Consider the following 19758-nt stretch of genomic DNA (forward strand, 5'->3'; position numbering starts at 1 on the left):
TCTCATCTTGGAGGGACTGTATTCCTATTTTAAAAAATTGTTATGAAGTTTACTGTTTATTTTAATTGGATCTTTGCATTTTTTTTCTCTCCATATCATATTTTCTTTTTTTGCTAGCCCACATTCACTGTATGTGACCAGGTCAGTAACTATTGATATATGCCTTGAAGGATCACAGAACAAAATGCCATATTGTTATTTCACCAATTAAGATTAGACTATATAAATTTTTTCTGTTCATATTATTTTGTACAAAATCTAATCTGTTCATGTCATATTATTGCTGTGTCTGTGATTCTTTTCCTGATAGCTGTGTTACTAGATTTTTCTCATTTTGTGCGTTCTAGTGGAGCTTTTCTTTCCTCTGTAATTTTCTTAACCATTTAACATAAAGATGTTAATAACTAATAGATACTGATCACAAAATAATAAGCCATGATTTTCAGTTGGCTTATTGCATCCTAATGTTAGGAAGAATTGAATTTTTGTACATCTATTACTCAGTTCAACAAACATTTATTAAGCAAGATGCTAGGAATACCCAGATAAAATTAAAATGATCTCTGCCCCCAATTCTATTCCCATGAAGGGCTGGAGGTGTATTTTCTTAGGACTCTTGAGGCTCTTTGTATCCATTATACTATATATGAATGCCAATTATTCCATCATTAAATTGTGATTTAATTATCTAGTTAGCATTTTTGCTGTCACACTGTGAATAGTAATATGAATGAAAAAGTGACAGGAGTCTTTTTAGCTCTTTTTCTTTAAATAATATTGAGAAGGAAAAATGAGTCTCTTTGAATTACATGGGCTAGACCCTCAATGGAAAATGTGTGCTTCCTCAGTATAATCTTTTGTATATAGCAGTTAGCAAATATAGTGGAACTGATTTGCTTTAATATCTTAAATATGATTACAGTGTACATCATAACAAAAAAATAATTTTAGGTTGGCATATAGTTTGCTTGTGTCTTATTGATAGGATTGGTGTGCTGTTGATGTGACACTTTTCTACTTTGGATCTTTTAGAATACAGTGTGCTGGAGTTTGTATTCACTATTTTATGAACACAAGTTCTTAAGATCATGATGATTTCTGTATTTGCTAATTGATGTATTATGGTGCTTGCTCATCTGTTGCAGCTATTTAAAGATGCTATCTTTAGCCAAAAGTTTTATTTTCAATTTTGAGTGAATGGTCAGTTCGCTTGTTTCAGTTGTATTTGACTCTTCTTGACCCCATTTGGGGTTTTATTGGTGGAATGGTCACTATGGTAGGATATTTGAGAATTTGAAAAACATGGGCTAGGAACAAGAATTAGGTTAGAGTTCTAAGACTGCATCTTACTAGATATGTGACTTAAGTGTCTTATGTGTCATCTTATGGGGAAAAAAAAGGTATTTATACCTGGTCTGCCTAGTTCAGAGGGTTGTTTATAAGTATCAAATTGGATAATATTTTTAGGAGTATTTTGTAAACTGTAGAAATATAAGGTGTTATGATGATGGTAAAACTAACTTGTTAGTTTTGTGTACAACCTTTTAACATTGAGCAGTGCCCAAGAAGCAATACTAGTTAAGAGTGATTGGAAGCAAAAGTAATACTCTTAGCTAGTGGTGTCAAACTCAAATAGAAAAGGGAGCCATTGAATCCTATATAAGGATCCTTGCAGGTGCATATTAACTTAGAAAACCACATAGTAACATTAATGTTTTTTTTTTAATTTATTTTGTTAATTACTTCCCAATTACATTTTAATCTAGTTCTATTACACTTTGGAATATTGTAGGCTGGATGTGGCCTTGACCCCTTTGCTTCAGTACTTCCAGAGGCAGGAGCTTCTTTTAGGTCTGATACGATAACCATGAGATTATTTTTCCTAATACTCTTGAGAATTATTTTTCTTGATTAGATTCTACATTGGGGGAAAAATTCTTGCATCTTTAAATAAGTCACTGAGCAAACTACTGCAGAGTTAGAACTTACCCCTTTCTAATCTATTTGACCGTTTATCACCTTCAAGCAAAAGCCAAAATTATTAATTATTTAATAGTATGAGGAAACTGATTTTTAAATGTCTCCAATTAAAGGAAGAACAACATGCAAATACATCTGCCAATTATGATGTAGAATTACTTCATCATAAAGAAGCCCATGTAGATTTCTTAAAAAGTGGTAAGTAAAACATAGTGAATTGGTTTTGATAGACTATAATAATAAAAACATTTAAAATTGTAACTTTTGTTAAAACCAGTTGTACATTTCTTAGTCTTGGAAGCTAACCTATAAAATTGTTCATTCAGCAAACTCTTAAGGACTTATAGTGTGCAAGTACTATTGGTTCCCAGCAATTTCCAGTTTTCTTAGAACCTTGAAGTGCTCTGTGTATTTTTTTAAATGGGGTTTTAAAATCTCTTTGTGATTTCCCCATTGTCATTTGATTTCCAAGTCCATTAACAAAAGTCTTGTGTGGACTAATTTTGGGGGTAATGTAGGCTATTTCACTTTGGAATAACAATGCATAGTTTGGTTTTAATTAATAACAGATAACATTCATATAGCACCTTAAAGTTTGCAAAGTTATTGTATGCATTATCCCATTTGAACCTCACAATAGCCCTATGAAACAAGTACTATATTACTATTACTGTTATTATTATTATCACCTTTTTCTTTGTTTCTTTTTTTTTTAAATACCAATGAGGTAACAGTCTTAGAGAATTTAAGTTACTTGTCCACAGTTGTACAGTTAGGTCAGTAATAGTGATAGTTTGAATATTTGAATGAATTCTTAAATATTTAAATGTCTAGAACTGAAATGCATTTTTGAGTTGAGCAGTTGCTCAAATTCTTAATTTTAGAGGTGAGCAAACTGTTATAGAAGTGAATTTGGAGTTTAAAAAAAATCTGATTTAAATTTTGAGCAATTGCCGCTTTTTATCCACTCAGCTTCCTAATGTAAGTTGCAGGAATTCTCTTTGCTATAGAAAATGCTTGCCTTACATGGGCACTAAGAAGGCTGGTATCTGGGGTTAGAATAGCTACTCATACTGCTTAGACTCCAGTTTCTTTGTAAACCACCAGGAAGTGCTTTGAACCAGAATGGCTCTAGCTTTCCTGTAGCACATGCACAGATTTGAATAGTTTGCCAGGGACCACTTCTAGTCACAGCAGATTGTATCCTAAGTCTCTTGTCTGTCGTGCTGTGCTGACAGGTAAGTACCGGTGCTATGTAAATGCTAGCTATTATCATCACTGTTGTTATCATCTTTTTTTTTTTTTGACAAGGCAATTGGGGTTAAGCGACTTGCCCAGGGTCACACAGCTAGTAAGTGTCATGTGTCTGTTCTGAGACCAGATTTGAATTCAGCTCCTCCTGACTCAAGAGCCAGTGCTCTATCCACTGCGCCACCTAGCTGTCCCCCAATAATTGTCCCATAATTCACATATGCGTAAGTACAACTTTGACCTGGAATATTGGTTGGAGTTCCTTTGGTGCAGATATCCATTCTCTCCCTCACTTTTTTTTTTTTTGGTGAGGCAGTTGGGGCTTAGTGACTTGGCCAGAATCACACACCTGGCAAGTGTTGTATCTGAGGCCAGATTTGAACTTGAGTCCTCCTGACTCCAGGGCCGGTGCTGTATTCACTGTACCACCTAGCTACCCCATCATTATTTCTTTTTTTTTTTTTTGCATGATATATGAATTTTATTAAAGAGTACCCTAGCTCCCCTGAATATTTATGTTTATTTTTTTTAATTTTATTAATTTATTTTGATTTATTAATAATTACTTCCATATCCTTTTGAGTTTAAAATTTTTCTCCCTTTTCCTCCCCACTGCCCTCCCCAGGATGGTGCACTATCTTGTATAGGCTATACATTTACCTTCCTATTAAACATATTTTCACATTAGTGGTGTTGTAAGTAAAAATTAAAATCCGTAGGAGGAACCATCAGAAAGAGGAAACAAAACTCAAGAGAAGAGAAAAAAAAATAGCAATTCAACTTTCATAGTTCTTTCTTTGGAGTGAGTGATGAGTGAGTTTGGATCCATGATAGTATTAACTGTTGGGAGTCCCTATGAGGAAATTCCTTCTGGCAGTGCAGATCTGCACACTCTCTGCAGTTTATGATTTGCTTAATTGCCTGGGAATCCCAAGAGGTTAAGTCATTTGTCCAGGGCCACATAGCTATTATGTGTCAGAGATAGGACTCGGACCCAGGTCATCGTGATTCTGAGGTTTGGCTTGATATCAGTTCCATCATGCCACTGATGGTGTCTGTCCCAGACCCGAAAGGTAGCCTGGGCCAAAGCACAGAAGTAGTGGTAAAATGTCATATAAGGATGTTAGAGGTTGGAGTTTACCAGGGTAGGGAGGATCAAGAATCAGACTGCCTTTGTAATTCCTCGATTGCCTTTGGGAAAGTGTCTGGCCACTTGGATGCCTTCTGTCTTTAGTGTGTCTGTGCGTAGGACAATCTGAGCTCAGTGAGGAACCTCTGCTAGTGCTCCAGAAATTGCCCAGTCCCTCATTGCCTCCTGCATAGACTTGCAACAGCATCTGAAGCCTCTCTGCTCTCTAATCCATGGGTTCTTAGCCTGGAGTCTGGCCCCAAAGGTTCTGTAGATAGATTTCAAGGGGTCTGTGAACTTTGATAACTGTGTTTCAGAATAATTGGTTTCTTTTGTAATGTGTGGATTTTATTTCATGCACGTAAGAACATTCTGAGAAGAAGTCCCTAGGCTTCTTGGGCTGCCCACACAGGACTTCATAACCCACTAGAAGTGAAAAGTCCCCTGCTCTCATGCAGCTTCCATTCATCGGTCTTTCTGCTTCCCTGTTCAAGAAGGCTTCATGGCTGCCTCTTGCCTCTCAGCGAAAATATGCTCCTTTGTTTGCTAATGCTTCAAAATCCAGCCCTTCTCTTTAGACTGATGCTCTGCATCTTCTCATCAGCCTGGGTTACTTGCTCTTCCCTCTACATGATAGTCCATCTTGTGCCTCTGTGCTTTTGCCCCCATGCCTGGTATGAATACTCTCCTTCCATAATACTCTCCTTCCCTTCTAATGGCTTTGGTAAGCCCTAGCTCACTTCAGGGCTCAGCTTCAGTGCTGCTGCCATCTTATAAGAGTCTTTTCCTGATTTTCTAGTTGTTAGTGTTCCGCCCCCCCCCAGTGACTTGGTATCTCTTTTGTGTGGACTTGGTATGCCCTATGTAGCGAAGGCACTTGCTTTTAATATTTCTCTAGTATGATGCATTGAATGTGGTAGGCCCTTAGAAAATATTTGTTGAATTAAACCTGGTAACTTACATAGAAAACTGAAATGTGTACTTTCATCTACATTTTTTTTTTGTTGTTGTTGATACGTTAAAGGTGATCTCCATTTGGGTGGCAGTAGTAGAGAAGGCTCATTTAAAGAAACAGTAACACTGAAATGGTGCACACCAAGGACAAATAATGTTGGTAAGTACTTAAAATAATTAAGCAAAATAAGATATTAGAAATAAATTATAAGATACTTATGATATTTTAAAAAATGATAAATAGGTTTTTTTCCCCGCTAATTCTTTTTATTTCATCTTTAGTCATTATTGTAAAGGTCATGGGGGAGGTAACTTCTCCCTCTTTAAATTGAAGTGTTGCTTTATGCTTATTCACATTAGTGTTTACTTTGTGTTTCAGAATTACATTATTGCACAGGAGCATATAGAATTTCACCTGTAGATGTGAACAGCAGACCTTCCTCCTGCCTTACTAATTTTCTTCTGAATGGTAACTTTTTCCTTTTTTCCATTGGTATAATTTCATGTGTAATTTTATAAATGAGAATGCTTTGAAGTAGGTGTGCTAGTTCACCACAGTTACTTGCTAACAGATTCTAAAATCTGATCTAGGTCTGGAAAATTGTTTCCCTCTATATCCTTTTAACCTTTTTCGCACTTATTTCTTAGAACTTAAACATTAAAGAACTCACCTAAGTGATTTTTCAGAGATTCAGAAAATGATTTGTATTTCTGATCTTCCTCAAGTATTATGTTTCATTAATGAACATTATGACTAAAATATTTTCTGATTTTTAGTTGTTCCTCAGATTTCAAATTAATATTTTGAAGGGGAAAATAAATTAGAATTACTTTTTTGATTCAAAATAGCTTTTTCCTAAACTATAAAATTGTTATGAACTTAGTCAACTTTATAGCACAAAGCCTTTTTTTTTTTTGGTCCTGATCTGCAGTTTGATCAGGGTAGGGAATTCTTGACCTAGAAACTCATTCTACCAATGCATGTTTGTAATTTTTAGTCTTATGTGTAGCCCTGGGGACACTGAGATGTTAAATCACTTGCTGGTAGTCTTGCAGTTGGTATGTGGAAGGACATGAACCTAGATATTGATGACTTCAAGGCAGTGGACTTAGTGGACTTCTGTCTACTAAGTCGCCCTGCCTCTCGTGCATTATATCGAAGTAACTAAGAGTAACAATGTAGCCTTGTAGTAAATTTAATTTTACTTTTGTGTTATGCATTGGGAGGATAGAATTTAGATTTCAGTAAAGGTCTTAGAATTAAATATTGAATATTTCTAGGAATGCAGCTGCTCAGAGCTATATTCCACTGCAGAAACCTCCAAAAGAATTTCCTTTTAGAAATGATAATGGTACTTTGAACAGGATGGAAACATAAACTTCATTCAGAAAAGCCTTAGTAGCTGCTAGAACTCAGAACTTTTAGGTGCTTGTGGTAACAGTGAAGCATCGTGAAATGAAAGGGAGCTTCCCTTTTTGTTGCTGCTCTTCTAGAGGCTGGCCAAAAGTGCTGTCACTTTGCTTTTTTGGTGTCCAAATGACTTATGAAACCAACAAGAACAATAAGATGTTTTACCAGACACTAAACTTCGATAGCTTCCTTTATATAAATCTGAAAAATTAGAGTAACCAGTTAACTGAGGCTAGAAGACAAACCTGGAAGGGAAAAGACCTGCTGGATAAAACCTGTGGTTGGGTGAATGAAATGAATCACCCAGGAATATGTTTAAAGAGGAAAAAATCACCAATTTGAGTTAATTTGCTGATCTTGTTCTTGACAGGTCGTTCTGTTCTACTGGAACAGCCACGAAAATCAGGTTCCAAAGTCATTAGTCATATGCTTAGTAGCCATGGAGGAGAGATTTTTTTGCACGTCTTGAGCAGTTCTCGATCCATTCTAGAAGATCCTCCTTCAATTAGTGAAGGGTGTGGTGGGAGAGTTACAGATTACCGGATTACAGTAAGACTCTAATGTCTATGAGTACTACTTCCATGTTTTGAATTTGCCAGGCTGTTAAAGGGACTTTTCTGAGTAAGATGGCTTGATTTTGTTTGTTTGATTCTGCTTCTGCTTAGTTATTTTTGTGAAGTAAATAGTTTTGCCCATAAGATTGATTTAAATATTTAATGATAACTGTATATTCGTCATATAATCACTTTAACTTTAGTAGGAAACAAAAAACTCTGTCAGTAGTCTTAGCCTAGCATTTTATATTGCTTCATTTTCTGTCTTTAAAGAAATTGAACTTCTCAGAGGTTTTAGCCTTCAAAACATGTAAATGCAGCCCTATTTTTTCCATGTTTTAAAGATTTCCTTACTCCAAACATAGCAACATAGCTTTAGTTTTGGCTCAGATCTCTTTATATGTTTGAGTATATGAGTGTATATGTATATATGCATATAAACACATATAAGTATATATGTATGTGCATATACACAGACATTTTTCAAGATATTTATCTAGATTTATCAGAAATGTTTCTGGACACACACCACACAAAACAAACAAACGATAGTGTCTTGTGTTTCTTCATTGCATGTCATAGAACATAAACTTTAAGAGAGGTTATTACATTTAATCCATACTGTGTAAATTAGAAAATATAGTTTCTAATTTTATCTTGTTTGGTTATCATTAGGATTTTGGTGAATTTATGAGGGAAAACAGATTAACTCCTTTTCTAGACCCCAGATATAAAATCGATGGAAGTGTTGAGGTCCCTTTGGAACGAGCAAAAGATCAGTTAGAAAAACATACTCGTTATTGGCCTATGATTATTTCACAAACCACCATCTTCAACATGCAAGCAGTAAGTAATTTTAAATTGTTGCACAGTGTCAGTTTTCTGTTTTGGCTACACAGTTTTGCCAAGCATGATAAATAATTAACTTATTATGTAACAATTGTATAACTTATTTTGATCAATATAAGGGATGCCAGCTGTGGAATATATACAGTAGAAGGTAAGCCTGTTGTAGAAGAAATACCAGTATGGGAGTCAGGAAGTTGGGTTCTGGTCCTGGCTGGTCATGCATTGATTGTATAACTTCAGGGTAGTCATCTCTGGGCCTCAGTTTCCTTGTATACAAAATAAAAGGATTAAATTAAACCAGCAGTTCTGTAATAGCTCCTTTCAGGGAATCTATCATATCACAACTATTTTCTTAATTATGCTGACATTCTCATTTCTAATATGGTCAATAATGATTGATAAAACCTGCATAAATAAAACCTCCTTAGAGGGTTCTCAGTAATTTTTAAGCATGTAAAGGGTTTCTGAAACAAAAAAGTTTGAGAACTTTTAGATTAGAAAATTTCTAACTTTCCATTTCTATGAAATAAGTAATTCTACAGTTACTCACATATAATTTTAGAGTTAGAAAGGACCTTACCCTGTAGTCTTCCTTCTCATTTTACAACTAAGGAAACCGATTCCCAAAGAGGTTGTGATATAGATAGTGATACATAAATGTATCACTATCTATATCACAACCTCTTTGGGAATCTCCAGTTCATTGTTTGTATTCAAGAATCTCATCTAAACAATGTTTTAGTGAAGGGAGCATGGCTATATTCCCCCCCCCCCATTAAATAGAGAATATGACTTTTTAATGAGCTATTTGTAATTTTGCTTGAAGGTTGGGTCTTGACTCTTAAAATATTTAAAATCATACAAAATATTTCACTTTGATTGTTCAAGACATTTGAGTTTTTTTTTAATTAATAGGTAGTTCCATTAGCCAGCGTTATTGTCAAAGAATCCTTAACAGATGAAGATGTGTTAAACTGTCAGAAAACAATTTACAACTTAGTTGATATGGAGAGAAAAAATGATCCTCTGCCTATTTCCACAGTTGGTACAAGAGGAAAAGGCCCCAAAAGGTAGTTGGTTATTTTTTTTTAATTCTTTTCAAATAATTTAAATTGTAAGAGGTTAACATTTGTACTACAGTAATTTTTTCTGGTTATCAAATAATGTAATTGGTTGCATAATAAGTGTCACATAGGAGAAAATGAATGCCATGTTTATCATTTCCTTTCTTTTTTTCCTCAGTGTTGGTTAACTATTTTATAGCATTTTAGCTCTGGTGTGTTCTATTTTATATGAAAAAAGTTGTTTTGTATTTCTTTACTGCAGAGATGAGCAGTATCGTATTATGTGGAATGAATTGGAAACCCTTGTCAGAGCTCATATTAACAACTCTGAGAAACATCAGCGAGTCTTAGAATGTCTGATGGCATGTCGGAGCAAACCCCCAGAAGAAGAAGAACGGAAGAAACGAGGAAGGAAGAGAGAAGATAAAGAAGACAAATCAGAAAAGGTGGCAAAAGATTATGAGCAAGAGAAGTCCTGGCAAGATTCAGAGAGGTGACTTTTAAAATTTAATAAATGAACCGTAGAGTATATTGGCATGTGACACGTTCTGCCTACCACACATTTGAATATTCGAACATTTTACTTATTAGTAGTTTATTTCATCTAGTTTTATCATTGTGTAATATAGCATTCTCTCAGCCATACTGTCTTTAACCGTCATAATCATATTTAAAGCTGGAAGGGACCTTAGAGACATCTAGTACAAGCCCTTTGTTTTACAAATAAGTAACAAGAGGTGCAGAGAATTTCAGTGACATTCACAAAATCGTACCTGCAGGAAGTGGGAGGTGCCGTGCCGGGATTCAGTTGATTGGTGAAAACCCATATCTTCTCACTCCAAATCCAGTCCTTTCCCCCCATACTACAGTAACTTGCTCAGTGTCATACATATCTTTTCCCTAATTATATATAGAGAGAGATTGCTTTATCAGTTAGGTTTATTGTCATTTTAAATTGGGGGAAAAGTAGGGATCAGAATTTATATTTTTTAGAAGTTGAAGTTATGTAAGATAGCACCATTCTTGCTATTAATTGCACAGTCCCCTTAATAGTCTGCTCAATTCTTGTACTGTTTAGTGAAATAAAGATTAAATTTTGATAAATTGAGCAAAAAAGTAATCCATAATTATAAATATGTTAACTGCTCAACTGGCTATTTGTTTGCATGTGCATAATTTTCCTGCCCCACCAGAGATGAGGCTCTGAGCCATGTGGAAGTAATAACAGTGTGGTTGAGGACTTTTAATTTAGGGTGTTTTGTTTTGATGTGTTTTGTGTTTTTAATTGAAGGGGCTCCTTTCTTCCTACTTGAGGGAACTGAAATCAGTAGCATGTAAAAATAGGTTTATCTTCTCAACAAAGAAAATTTCTTCTCTTCATATCCTTTGTATCCTAGAAATTCTTATGTGTCCCAGAAATGCTTTTCCCTCCTAACTCTGCCTCAGGAGAGGAGGGGTCTTGGTTGCTAACTTTCAGAACCTAAGAGATTGTAGAGGGAAAAGTCTGAATAATAGTTTTGCCTTTTTTCCTAAATTGGTAGAAGCAGTTTTAAAGTTATTCTTAAAATTGAGTTAGTTTCTGTCTGTAAATTTACTTTTTTAGATTTTCTTAAGTTTTTCAAGCCTCTTAAAACAATTTTTGATTTAGTTACATTTTGTTTTTATTTTTCTCAATTATGAAGTTAAAAACAAAAATAAAACTTAAACATTTCAGCCTTCAAAGGACAAAGAGGATCGTATATGAAACTGAATTGTTTCCTTCTGAGCTTTATTTGCTTTTATTATTTTTAAATTGTTTTGTTGGTATTCTTTTCCTTTTTTTCTGTAATCACTGTTACTACTTAGTAACTTCCTTTCCCCCACCTCTAATCCCTCTCTTATCACAAATTACTGTAGTCAGACCAAACAGATCAGCACTTTGGCCAGGTCTCCTGTGCCATCACCTCTCTGCCAAACGGTAGGAAGCACACTTTCTCATGTGTCCTGGTGGTGATCCCAGTTCTGAAGTTTTTCAAAAATTTTTCCTTTATGTTGTACTGCTCTGTGTGAGTTCTTAAGTAGTATTTTGAAAGTTTCATAACAACATTTAATCCTACTCATATAATTATTATTTTGCCCAAGTTGAGATTAAGGGTTTTTACTTCCTATCACTTTATGCATTTTCTATGTGTATGGTTGGAGGTATAAAGATTTGGGGAAGGAGGGGAGGAGGAGCATGTCTTTTTGTTTTAAAGTTATCCTATGTAGAAAAATGTCGATTTCCAAAGACTGGCTGATGTAAGAATCACGTTAAAAAGTGTGCCTTAAAATTCACTGTTTGAATTTCCTAAAGATTAAAAGGAATTTTAGAACGTGGAAAAGAAGAATTAGCTGAAGCAGAGGTTATTAAAGATTCTCCTGATTCTCCAGAACCTCCAAACAAGAAGCCTCTTGTTGAAATGGATGAAACTCCACCTGTGGAAAAGTCCAAAGGTGAGAAGAGCTGGGACACCCTGTTGTGAGAGGTTCTTAGAATGCAGTCATCTCAGACAGCATCTAAATGGATATTTGTTGTTTGAGGCAACAAAAAAACCTCCCTGCTGCACCTTCGATTTTGAAGTCTGTAGTCATTGCCTGGAAAAATGTTGGAATGAGAATTATAGTGATACACCATTAATTTCCTTTGAGAACAAAGTATTGTAATGAAGTCCAATTTAAAGTAAAAACAAAACCAAATATTTATGAATTATGCAAGGTAGGACTGTGTGCATTTCAGCCATATATGACAAAAATACCTCGTACCTATTCCCTTTTTGTTGAAGGTGAACAAGACTGGCTGTCTACAGAATCAAGACATTTTTCTATTAGTTTTCTTTGTTCCCATTTCTCTCATTCTATATTTTTCTCCTCCCCAAATGTCAGTCCTTCTGTTTACTTCAATCATTCCCCTTACTTGTTGACCACCTCATAACTCCTAGTTAAAAAACAGAACAAAATATTTGCATTGATTATTTTAGTGTGAATGAGTTTTAAGCAATTTATCGTTTACTCATTGCATTTTAAAATCTTTACTTGCATTTTAAACCTTTTAATTCTAATTATGGAATAAGCTGTCTGTCCCTGTTAAAGGAATTATAGGCATCACAAAGCAGGTAAGAAGGTAAGTTTTTGAGAAATGCCTCTAACTTGAAAGTAACTGGTGTTTTGTTTTTCTGTTTGTTTTGTTTTTGGTAGGTCTTGTTATAAAGGAGAGGGGCAGGAAAATGAATTAAGCATTTGTCCAGTCTCTATAGTTCTAAATCTGGATGCCATGATTCTCCATAGTCAAAAGAGCTACCATTTTCATAGCGCTTTGAGATCTGCAGGGTATTTTCACTTGTATCACCTCATTGGAGTCTCATCACAGCTCTATTAGTGCTCCTTTTTTTCCCCTTTTTTCTTTTTACAAAGAAGGAAATAAAGGCACTGTGGGGGCCAAGTTTCCAATTGGCACATAACTAGTAAGTTTTAGAAGGGAATTCAGCCTACAATCTTCCCAACTCCCCAGTCTGTCTAGTTTTCTACTGAGCCAGGATGCTCCTTACCAGAGGCTAGCCTTGGATTTAGGAGCAGAAGCATGGAGGCCAGCTGACCACACTGTCATTGCCAGGGGCCTTGTTTTTTTCTCTTTTTTTTAATTTGAAGAGTTCAGAGAAGCCTGTGTTGCTTAGGCTTCACTTCTGAAACCTTGAGTCTGCCCTGCCTTAAAAGAGGCCTGTGGCCATGCACCCTGAACACCTCTGATGCTTATTAGTTGTGTAGACTTGAGCTAAGCACCTAAGTTTCCTGGCCACAGTTTTGTATGTGAGAGTCCCCTGAAGTCCCTTCCAGCTCTACATCTGTGGTCCAGTGAGCCTTTCTTCATCTTCCTTTCTTGTCTCCTCCTTGGTCTTCTTTCTCATCTTCTACATTCTAAAATTTCCAGATTCGTACTTTGTTTTCTATCACAATCAACACTAGAATACAGTTTAAAACAAATATAAATATAGAGCTTGTGTGATAAACTGAAAAACATCCCTATTCCTCCTGTTTTCAGTCAGCGAACAAACGTTTAGTGCTAGAAATAAAAAAGGCGAAAAACAGAGACACAGTCCCTTCCCCTATTGTCTTTCTCTCTCTTAGTGAAGTATGGCATTAATATAGATCTTCTTAATTAATTGTGGTATTTTCTGGCATATGGATTTGTAAATAAATATATATTATAAATTAACATCTCAGGTAAGTTATTGGGAGGAAGTGAAATTATATTTTGAATTGAATACTTTAAGGTCAGCGTGTATTTGACATCATTTAGTGGCTTTTTTGTAGATTATTTGACAATATCAACATATTTAGCCATTACTAGTTTTGTGCCACTATTTCTTAAGGGCCCAAAGTACCACAGTTGAGGGAGAAGAGGATTGTAGATAGCGTACTTCTTCAAGGTGAATAAACTATACCCTGGAAGTAGAGATAAAGAAAGCTTCCCATATGTTAAAACATATTCTGGTGCTTTAGAAGGGAAGAAAATTATTCATGATAACCTGGACGTCTACTTTGCTGTCAATATAGCAACTTTCCTTTCTTTTTAGGCTCTTAGCAAAATACTCTGAGGGTAATTCTGTGGGGAACAAAAACTTTAGATAGAGTTTAACTTCTTGTAATAATAATAATTCACCTTTATATCAACTTTTAGGATAATAAAGCATTTTCCTTACATATCTGTGAAGAATAGTTTTTGCAGATGAAGAAATTGTGTTTGAGAGAGGTCAAGTGAAGCTTAGGTAGCTACAAAATTGAAACAAGTGTGATTTCAAATCTACTAGTCATCTTGGACACTACTTGGCCATATTTTTTTTTCTTTACGTTTTACTTCAGTGTCCTCTTTTGAATCCATATAGTTGCATTTTTCAGTTGCTTTATTTTTCTCTTCACTCAAATCGTGAAGGTATTTATCAGTAGAGACAAAGATATACTTTTGTATTCTCAAACTTCAGTCCTACATAGAGAAATTAAGAAATTGCTTGAAAATAGTGAAAATACTTTTTCCTAACCATTTTTATTAAATTTGATGTCTTAGAAGAGAGAAATTATTTTGAATGAGGGGAAGATAACTTGGTGGGTAGGAAATAGTTTATATGTTTCTTTTCCTTTTTTTCTTTTCAGAAAAACCGTTTTATTTAATCAGTTGTCGTAAAGCATTCTTTACTAAATGGCTATAATATAAGGATAATTTATTCTTTTCTTGGAATTTTATGAAATAGGATAACATTGCCACATGCTTGACAAGTCTAAAATTGAGTCAGTTATTGAAATAATTTCCATACCCTTTTTTTTAATTAGGGCCAATGTCCTTGCTGTCTTTGTGGAGTAATAGAATTAATACTGCCAACTCCAGGAAACACCAGGAATTTGTTGGTCGTTTGAATTCTGTCAACAATAGAGCTGAATTATATCAACATCTTAAAGAGGAAAACGGGTTTGTATTATTGAATACAGTGTCTTGCAGAATGAGCACTGTCACAAAAGCTTCCTTTCCCTTCAGAAATCCAACTAAGCAAACATTTCAAATGCCAGAGTGGTCTATAATTTTAACCTTGAGGCAGTAGGGAGCCACTGAAACTTCCTAAGAGGACTGCGAAAGAGTCAGACCTGTTCTTTAGGAATATCAAGTTATCAGCTTATGTGAAGGTTGGATTAGAAAGTGGAGAGGCTTGACATTAGGACACCATTTAGCAAGCTGTTTCAGTAGTAGTCGTGGGAAAAGGTGGTGAGCCTTGTTTGAATTATTCTGAATTTGAGGTACCATTGGGATATCAGAAGTGGAAATGTCTTAGCAGGCAGGTGGAGATGTAAGACCGGCGCTCAGGAGAGAAAAGAGAGCTGGATAAATAGATTTGGAAGTAACTTGCAGAGAAGTGATAGTTGAATCCATGGGAGCTGATGAGATCAACAGAGACGATGTTGAAAGCAGGGGAAAGAAACCAGTTTAGAGCCATTAGCTACACCTGCATGTGCGGGGTAAGACACGAGTGATGATACTGCAGAGGAAACTAAGGAGGACAGGGGGATAAGAACCAGCAGAGAGCAGCGACAGGAATCCCAGGGAGGAGGAATTACCAGTGTGAAACACTGCCAAGAGGTCAGTAATGATTAATCAATTTAGTCTTTTGTTAATATGTTAAAGATTATTAAAGCTGGCAGATGTAGAATTTTTTTACATTTCCCGTCAGAGGATAGCTTTTAAAAATGCTGAGAAGAATTCTTTGTGAAATTATAGAAGAGGGTCACTAATATGCCATAAGATATAAAGGGATAAAGTGAAATACTGTTCTTTTTAACGCAGTAGCATTTACTGGGAGAGTTAGGTTTAAATTCAAATAAGATTCAGACTTTTTTGTTTCTCGGCTATTTTTGAAGATAAATTTCTTTTCAAGCCTTCCATGGTCTGGCTCCCCCTCTTCATGCTCTCTGTTCTAATTAGACCAGCCTGCTTGCTGTTCCCTGTACAACACATTCCATCTTGCTCAGGTGCTACCTCCTACTCCTGGCCTTTCCTGATTTTCCCCCTCGAGCTCCCACCTCAGTCATTAGTGCCCTCTTTGTTCTTGAAATTTCTTTGTATTTATCTATGTACATGTTGTGTTCTTCTAGTAGAATATTTGTTCCTTGATGGCAGAACATTGTATCATTAGTGCCTTCCACTAGCAGACATTTAGTAAATTTTTTTTTAATTGCAGTTGAAAATTTACCGATAAGAAAGAAGAGAAAAATCCTTGAATTAAGTAGTAGGATTTTGCTTTGGTCATTTCAATATGTTGAGATTTGACTTTTGTTAATTTAGTTTAGTTTAGTTTCGAAAGATTAAGATTATTTAAAGAGTAAGACCATCTTTTAGATGTTTTCTTCTTCCAACGTCTTTGTTCCTCTTTTTCTCAGGATGGAGGCAACAGAAAATGGAAAAGCAAGCCGGCAATGAGCAGTGACTTGAAGAACTAAACCTTAGTATATGGCATAAACTGTTTTATGCTAGATTTGATACTAGTACTTTTTCAGCAAGATTGTATAGTTACATTGCCTGGACTGGTTTTTACAATTTTATAAATTTCATCTAATTTGATCTTTTTATACAAGATGTAGAACTGGCACATGGTAACTGAAGGATTCACAGATGGGATTTGTCCTACAAATCATAAATGCATTTTAAAGTAAAGAGCATTTCTTCTGGAAATGTTAAAGATGGTCTTGTATCTTTTTGCCAAATAAAATTGTTAAAATATCTTTAAAATAAAATATTGGAGAATTTTTAAAATTTAAAAATATTGCTATACTTATTTAGCCAAAGCTGGTTTTAGAATTTTTTTTAGAAATGTTTTGAAATATTCTAAGATTATGAGAGTTAATAGATAGCCATGATTTTAATCTGGCTTGTTAAGCTTTGAGCATTCAGCAGACTACTGTGCAAACACTAATTACTATGCAAGGTACTGTGCTGTCTGTCAGCAATTGTGTTTTATATCTTTTGCCAACATGACAATTTTTTGTCTTATGTTTGATGTTTTCAGGGAAATCTGTTTTAAAACAAAGCTTTTCTCATTTGCTCTTATTTTTTAAATTGTTCTGGAAAATAGTATTTAGTAATGTTGGCTAGTTTTTTGAAATCAGTACTGAGAATGCCACTGTGTCTCCTGTCATTGATTAGAAGATGTCTTTTTTTTTTTAAAGGCTGTGATATAAACGTTCTAGGCCGGAATCTGAGCAAATCTCAAAGCTTTGACAAGTGCTGTGAATGTTAGTGCTGTACGGTTAGGGAGTTCCCCACTGCTCTAGATTTTCTTGGGCTTCTTGTTCTCTTAAAGATTATTCAGCTGGAAGATGAATATTGACAAATAATAGTTTTAGGGCTGCCAGTGAAAAGAGGCAGTTTCTCTAAGTCTAGATTACCAATCCAATTTTAATTGTCATATCTTGTTTTGTTTTTTTGGTGAGACAGGGTTAAGTGACTTACCCAAGGTTACACAGCTTGGGTCAAATGTCTGAGGCTGGATTTGAACTCAGGTCCTCCTGACTTCAAGGCTGGAGCTCTATCTACTGTGCCACCTCGCTGCCCTTGTTATGTCTTTAAAGAAAAAGGAAAACATTCTTTACTTGAACTTTACCCATGCTGTGAAACTTGTCTGTTCTCTGCCTTTCAATACAAAGGCAATCCATGCATAGAGCCATAGGCTTTGGTGTTTCCATGAAAATATGGTCGATGTAGATAACTTTCTAAATTTAAAAGTAGCCAGGTTTTATTTTCCGCCACCATGCCAGAGTAGCTTCTGAGTATGTACTTCTGCTTTATTCTATGATTGCACTAACTAGAAGTCCCTATGTAAAATTCTTAATTGAAGCTTTTATGTTTTCTTAATTGTGATGAAATCTGGGGCAACTAGGTGGCTCAGTGGATAGAGCACCGGCCCTGAAGTCAGGAGTACCTGAGTTCAAATCCGGCCTCAGACACATAACACTTACTAGCTGTGTGACCCTGGGCAAGTCACTTAACCCCATTGCCTAGTTAAAAAAAAATTGTGATGAAATCTAGATGTTCATTGATCTCAGTGTTATCACAGAAGAGTTGAACTGATATATAAGTACACATACATATACATATGTGTACGTCAGAAATACGACAGCGTACTTCAGAAATAGCTAGGACATGTGAACATAAGTCTTAGTGTCTCCAAAACATAGCCAGTATTCCAACAGCCTATTCTAAAAGAAGGAAAACTAATGTTGGAGAACTCATTAATTGAATAAGTAAATTTATGGATTTTTAAAAACTTTACATCTGCCTTCAGAAATTACACTAAGTGCTACAGAGATATTTTAAAAATAAGTTTATGGATGACTTGAACCCTTGAAGATAGCACTGCATTTGTTCTTCTGATTGTTGCTGTTACCTCACTTCAGCAATGTGCATCACCTTCATTTTCCCTCAAGTATGCTTTATAAGGCACCACTGAATTGTGTTAGTGCTATTTCTAGCACATTTGGAGTTAAAGTAATAAGTATAATTAGAGAACAAGAGCTTTTTACAAAAAATTTGTAGGCAGATCCTGTGAAATGAGAGTAAATCAAACAGTTTGCCTGACAAGCAACTAAGTGGTGCAGGGGGTAAAGCCATGGACTTGTAAATCAGAAAGACTTGAATTTAAACATGGCCTCAGATACTTCCTAGCTGTATGACTCTGGGCAAGTCACTTAACCTTGTCTGTCTCTGTTTCTTCATCTGTAAAGTGAGGATGATAATAGTACCAATCTCAGGGTTGTGAGAATCGAATGAGATAATATTTGTAAAGTGCTTGGTACAGGTCCTAGCAAATAGACATTTAATAAATGATTATTACAATACTTGTTGCTACATGTTTATAAATGCTATAAAGATGGGGCAGAAAATCCCATGGGTGTGAGTAATTGACAATGTTAGCGTCAGCGAAAAGACTACTCTTTCCTCAGGTAGAGCGGTTAGAAAAAAGCATATGCTTCCTTATACAACCTAGGAAGTTAAGATTTATTGTAAACTAAGCAATTGTCTAAATAAAGATGATTTTAGGGGGAAATGTAATCTCCCATTGTCTGGACAAAAGTGTAGATATATTTACGTCTCTTCTGGACTCAGTCTTCAGCCCCTGAACTTTATGATGTCTGTTTTGGCTACACAGAAGTCTCTCTGACTTCCTGATTCTTTTTCATGTTCTGGATCTTTGATAAGTGACTCACATAAGGGAATATTGCTTTAGTTAGTCTGGCTCTAGATACCATGGAACAGAAATATGAATTCAAGCATTTTCTAACTATTAAATTTATGACAACAGACAAAGCTCTGTTGGTACGTGTGTGTGTGTGCATGGAAGATACAAGGATACGTGTTTGTGCTCAGAAGCTTTGCTGGCCACCCACAGCCCCAGTTGTCCATTCTGGCCCCTTGAGATAAAGTAGCACCAAGAAGTCAGGCCTCCTCAGAACTGATGGCTCGTTCAGAGTGGCCACATAGATCAGGACTAGTACTCTTTTACACTCAAGAGGAAAGCGAGTGTAACCCCTTTAAGAAGGCGCCCATCAAGAGTATACCAAGAATCGTCTTCCTCCTGAAGCTCACTAGAACCACATGGCCGCAAGGAAGGACTGTCTGCCCCTGCAGCTTCTCCCTCTGTTTGGATGGCTCCTCCCTAAGGAGGACAGCCCAGTCATCCCTTCCAGGACTTTCCACCGTGCTCCCTCCCCAGGTACAGATTCTTTTGTCTTCCCTCCCTCTGCAGGCCCCTGCTTTTCAGTTCCCTTTTATGTATTGTAGGTGGGGTAGTGTATAGAATGCTGGATTGGGCCATGAAGACCTGGGTTCAGATGCAGCCTCAGACACTTTTACTAGCTGTGTGACCCTGGGCAAGTCATTTAAACCTGTTTGCCTCAGTTTTCCTCATCTGTAAAATGCGAATAATAATATACCTACCTCCCAGTATCGTTGTAAGGCTCAAATGAGATAACAGTTAATTGTAAAGCACTTAACACAGTGTCTAGCACATAGTA

At 35.8% G+C, this 19758-nt stretch overlaps 1 protein-coding gene across 3 annotated transcripts in view; it reads left to right on the forward strand.

The window, feature by feature from the left end:
- The window catches only part of INTS13 (integrator complex subunit 13), a 32015-nt gene extending 13198 nt beyond the window's left edge, over window positions 1-18817 (forward strand). For all 3 annotated transcript variants that reach the window (XM_020965086.2, XM_078154980.1, XM_020965085.2), the window contains 10 exons: window positions 2094-2178; window positions 5385-5474; window positions 5694-5783; window positions 7096-7274; window positions 7955-8125; window positions 9044-9198; window positions 9455-9685; window positions 11525-11664; window positions 14533-14668; window positions 16129-18817. In XM_020965086.2, the coding sequence (XP_020820745.1) occupies window positions 2094-2178; window positions 5385-5474; window positions 5694-5783; window positions 7096-7274; window positions 7955-8125; window positions 9044-9198; window positions 9455-9685; window positions 11525-11664; window positions 14533-14668; window positions 16129-16168 (1317 nt within the window). In that variant the 3' untranslated portion in view covers window positions 16169-18817. The remainder of the gene's footprint in view (window positions 1-2093; window positions 2179-5384; window positions 5475-5693; window positions 5784-7095; window positions 7275-7954; window positions 8126-9043; window positions 9199-9454; window positions 9686-11524; window positions 11665-14532; window positions 14669-16128) is intronic.
- The last annotated feature ends 941 nt before the right edge of the window (window positions 18818-19758 follow it).

The sequence above is a fragment of the Phascolarctos cinereus genome, unplaced genomic scaffold (assembly GCF_003287225.1).
Source record: "Phascolarctos cinereus isolate Bilbo 61053 unplaced genomic scaffold, phaCin_HiC Scaffold_1;HRSCAF=81, whole genome shotgun sequence".
In the NCBI taxonomy this organism is placed as follows: Eukaryota; Metazoa; Chordata; class Mammalia; order Diprotodontia; family Phascolarctidae; genus Phascolarctos; species Phascolarctos cinereus.